General features: G+C 41.7%; 1 protein-coding gene across 1 annotated transcript in view; it reads left to right on the plus strand.

Moving 5' to 3' along the window:
- The window catches only part of PPP1R3C (protein phosphatase 1, regulatory subunit 3C), a 2,404-nt gene extending 152 nt beyond the window's left edge, over window positions 1–2,252 (plus strand). Inside the window, exon 2 of the mRNA XM_009697578.1 lies at window positions 1,307–2,252. Within this exon, the coding sequence (XP_009695880.1) occupies window positions 1,308–2,252 (945 nt within the window). The 5' untranslated portion in view covers window position 1,307. The remainder of the gene's footprint in view (window positions 1–1,306) is intronic.
- The last annotated feature ends 2,397 nt before the right edge of the window (window positions 2,253–4,649 follow it).

The following is a 4,649-nucleotide window of genomic DNA, read 5'->3' on the forward strand; positions in this document are numbered from 1 at the left end:
TTTTTTTGATACTGCAAAAGCTTGGAAGCAGTTGCCCCAGGAGCTGGTCGTGAAAGTTGCAGGGAGAGTATTTTTGAAGCCTTAGTTCTTTTCCTATTAAAGCAAAGCAGAACTTGATTGATTTGGTGCTGGTACTCTCCTTGTCCTACTTACTATGGCAAGTCCTGTCACAATAAAAAAAAGCAAGGAGAAGAATTAAGAGACCAGTGCAGATTCTGCTTTTTTTGGCAGGGCTCTGGAATACCACTGAGAACCCTGGGAAGGAGAAAGCCATTTATTTAAGTGACAACACAAATGCTCTGGCTTCCCATGACTCAACAAAAATCTGCATTTCCAGCAAGGACTGCATCTTTTCAGAAGGAATGTGCTGCCGTTTGAAGCCCCTTTTTACAAATATTCAAGCTGACTGACTTTGAATGGGCCATGTTCTTGCACAGTAATTGTGATTTTCATCATCAGAGAGGGAGGGTTATTAGTGAAGACTAATTCATAAAACTGTAGCATTCTTGTTGAATACTTGTGGTAGGCTTTCAGCATGGACTTCGGCAATTGTAAAAAGATATTTTTAAGCCAGTTCTTGAAGCATGATGTGTTGAAAAAATAAAGTGTGTCCCTCCCCATCCCCCCATTTATTTTTTTTCCCTGTTCACTCAGCAGTTAACAGTGCAAAAGAGCTCTGTTACCTAGACCCAGGTTCTAGCTCACAGAAAATATTTCCAAAGGTGCTTTAGCATTTTTATTCATCTTAATTAACCAAAACCAGAGTGCCTAAGAAATGCACTTACAGTTGTTCAGAGCCACAACTTGGTGGTTCTGCATCAAGGTACATAGCATCCCATTTGATGCTCCAGTGGGGTAGGTGACTTGCTTAATATAGTGCTGTCTGTGCTCAGAGATGAAGCAGCTGACCAACTTGCTGGAATTTGAAGATCTGGCTCAGTCTCCAAAAGGGAAGCTAAAGTGGATGAGCACTTCCACTGTAACTGGATATTTTACTGGTTACTAGAATGTTCTTTTCTGTATTTTCAAGGACATGTGTTTAGTTAGCTGTCACTAAAGTCTATTTTTCAGAGGTTTGGAAAAAGCAAATGAGACTACATCTGAAATGAAAGAGTTAAGAATGAGCAAGAAATGACTGAATAGTCTCACCCTAGTTCCTTAGCTTGAACTGTCAATTTTAATTTAGGCTGCATTATTTAAAGCCATACATAAATAATTAAGACAGTGGATGAAGTAAATATGCATTGTTAAGAAGCTTTTTAGCTGATGCAACAAATAATAGCATCCTGCCTTTTGCTCCTTTCAGAATGATACAGATCTTGGACCCAAGACCCTTGCCAAGCTCCATCATGCCTGTGGATGTGGCCATGAGAATTTGCTTAGCCCATTCTCCACCACTGAAGAGTTTTCTCAGCCCCCTTGAGGACTGCCAAAGAAACAACTTTGTGAACAGATTCAAACCTCTCAGACCGTGTCTTCATGTGAAACGTGACTCCGAGGCTCAGAAGAGTGACTGGAACCACTCGACAGCCCGAGCCAAGAAACGAGTTGTGTTCGCAGACTCAAAGGGGCTGTCCCTGACGGCAATACACACCTTCTCTGAGTTCCAGGAGCACCCTGGGTGGGATCTTCAGTTTGACCTCTTAGGCATTGAAAACATAACATCTGGCTTAAAGCTACACGAGGAGAAAAACTTGATTCTGGGTTTCCCTCGGCCCTCAGCTGACTATCTGGGCTTCAGGAACCGCCTGCAGAAGAACTTGGTCTGCCTGGAGAACTGTACCCTGCAAGAGAAGGTGCTCTCAGGCACTGTGAAAGTAAAAAACGTGAGCTTTGAGAAAAAAGTTCAGGTTCGAGTTACCTTTGATACATGGAAGACCTACACGGACATTGAGTGTGTATACATGAACGATGTTTACGGTGATTCTGAAAATGATACCTTCTCATTTACCATTGACATGCCTCCTGCCATTTCTTCTGAAGAAAAGATAGAGTTTTGCATTTCTTACCAAAGTGGAGAACATACCTTCTGGGACAATAACGAGGGTCAGAATTACAAGATTCTCCATGCAGAGTGGAAGCCTGATGGTGTTCAGATACCATCTGCCAAGAAAGACTGTGTAGATCTTGAGACTCCAAGAAGAGGACAAGAGAGAGAGCCTGATCAACTAGGCAGCCCGAGGCTGTCCAGTGGTCTCTTTCCCCAGTGGCAGAGCTTGGGTCAGATTGAAAATTCATCACCATATTGGTGATCAATGCTAGCAAGGAAGCATTCTTCCATTTGTCAACAGAACAGTGTTAGTTTTCTGGTTTGCATACTACATGACAAAACCACTGGCAGGTTTTGTTGGCTGACTGAACGAATCCAAATCCACTAGTCTGTGGGACTTGTTATGCTACTGAAGTTCTTAGCCAAATCTTATCCTTGGAAGGAAAGAAAATAAAGATAAAACCCATACATATGCCACCTACTATAGAAATAGCATGTCCATATCTTAAGTATACACTGCTTGCTTTCTGCTGTCGACTTTCCTGAGTCACTAGGAGAGAGACTCTTGTGAGAGTTTGGAAGGTGATGATATCTCAGCAAGCTGTAGTAACTGCATGTGTGAGAGTATATGTGTGTGTGCATAGGGAGGTTGCAGGAACAGAACGTTGCAATTCGTTTTGCACCTATTAGGAGCACAGTAGAGATGAGGTGATGCTGTCAGGACGGAGGCTTGCTATGACCCTCTCCGTGCTTGTAGCAGAGGCAGGGAGGATTGCATGGCTAGGATTTGTGGCTTCAACACAGGTTAAGAAACTTGGAGAGGATAATGGAAAAGTGGGAAAGAGGTAGGATATGCTGTATGATTTGGAAACGTACAATGTTCTAATTTCTTCTTTCCAAAGCTGGTCTTCAAATCCCACAGAGTTCCATGGGATAAAAAGGAGAATAAAGAAAACAATGCAAAGCGAGTGGTGGAAGTGACCGCTGCTTTGGGAAGACATCTCTGTCCTTGTTGGCTTTATGAATAATAGATGTCTTGCATTTGAGAACAAATGTAACCTTGACTTCATCATCCTACTCACTTAGCAGACAAATGGTTATCTTCTAAAGTTAAAAGAAAAACGTGCCTTTAAAAATATTTTAAAACTACCCTACATGCCAAAAATAGGGTTAGGTGACAAAACAAAGTGATTTGTAAACTTCCTAGTCTGTTGCAGCATTAGATTATTTGACTCATCACCTGATCTAATCTTACAGCATCTGATGGTCAAGTATCCTGTTCCCTATTGCAAAGTTAGCAATGACTTTTCACAAGTGTGTAACATAGGCAAGGTCCTTCATATTGAAGACAGTGAATTAGCTGCACTTTGTGAAAGCTAATTTCTTTAAAAGAGCAGAGTTGCTACTAGTTTTTTCTAAGCTGAATCTAGGGTTGCACATAAATAGAAGACTGCTCTGTTTTATTGTACCTCATTTTTTGAAGTTTTTTTTAGACTTCAGTAACCTAATGTATATTTTGTATCTGTATGCTTATAATTTAGCATTCTGAGCTGTCAAACTGTAAAGGTGATCTGTGTTTCATGCAAGACTTGTGTGAGAATTTGTCCAATACATAGTCAGCAGGTGTGAATACTGGCACACCTTTTAGCTGTACAGAAGTGGTGTTAAGATCAAAATATAAATCACATTTTTGCCCATTGCTAAGAAGTATAATATCCTGAGTCTGAAGCTACTTGCAGTGCAGCAAGACGATAAATACTAATGTGAAGTAAGACTCCTCCACTAATGTCACTTTCTCCCTACATAACCCTTGCTGTTATGTGTAAACCAGCCATTTTAAGAATAAATTGTGTTTTGATACACCTGGTTCTTACTGTGTCAGCTCAATCTGTCTATTTTCTCAACTTCTTTAAACAACTTCAGCAGTGACAAGGTACAACTGGTTTGTTCTGTGCCATGGGATATTGCTAAAGCTGGCTATAGTATGGTGTCTCAGGTCAACAGCCAGCATTACCCTGAAGATGAAGTCCAAGCACATCACTAAATGAGAGATCCTCAAAAGTATTTGCCTTATGAGTTGTGTCATTTAAAAAACCCCCATGTATCTCACCAAATTTAGCTGGAATATTTCGGTTTGACAGATCTTGTCAGGGATCTTGCTGTGCCATGCGTGAGTCTGTCTTAACTCGATGGCCAGACTTAGCTGCTGAGCTATAGCATATGTGATGCTTGCATGGGTGCATCCAAACAGCAGCAGTTAATGTCTTCTGGCTCACTTTCACCTGGTACTTAGTTGAGCTGCCTCGTGCAGCTAAACTGCTGTTTGAGGTACTGGGAGGTTGGGTTTTCTTCTCTTACACCCAGGAACCCAGCTGAACTGCCATCAGTACCAAACAACTCCCTGCAAAATAAAGCGTCTGGCTTTGAGCCAGCCATTTATCTTTGACACTGCAGTACGGACCTACCCTTGCAGTCAATTAGAATGGAGAAAAAGGTATGTTGTTTCCCAAGCGCCCTAGTCCCTGGGGAACAGAGTGCTTTGGTGCACCCCTGCTTCTCCTAGGTGGCAATTTAGACCAGCACAGAGTAGGAACAGGCTAGCCAGCATCAGTTGTGCACCAGATAACGTATTAAGAAATCCCATATAAAGTAACTTAGT

This window comes from Cariama cristata, unplaced genomic scaffold (assembly GCF_000690535.1).
Source record: "Cariama cristata isolate BGI_N322 unplaced genomic scaffold, ASM69053v1 scaffold18780, whole genome shotgun sequence".
In the NCBI taxonomy this organism is placed as follows: Eukaryota; Metazoa; Chordata; class Aves; order Cariamiformes; family Cariamidae; genus Cariama; species Cariama cristata.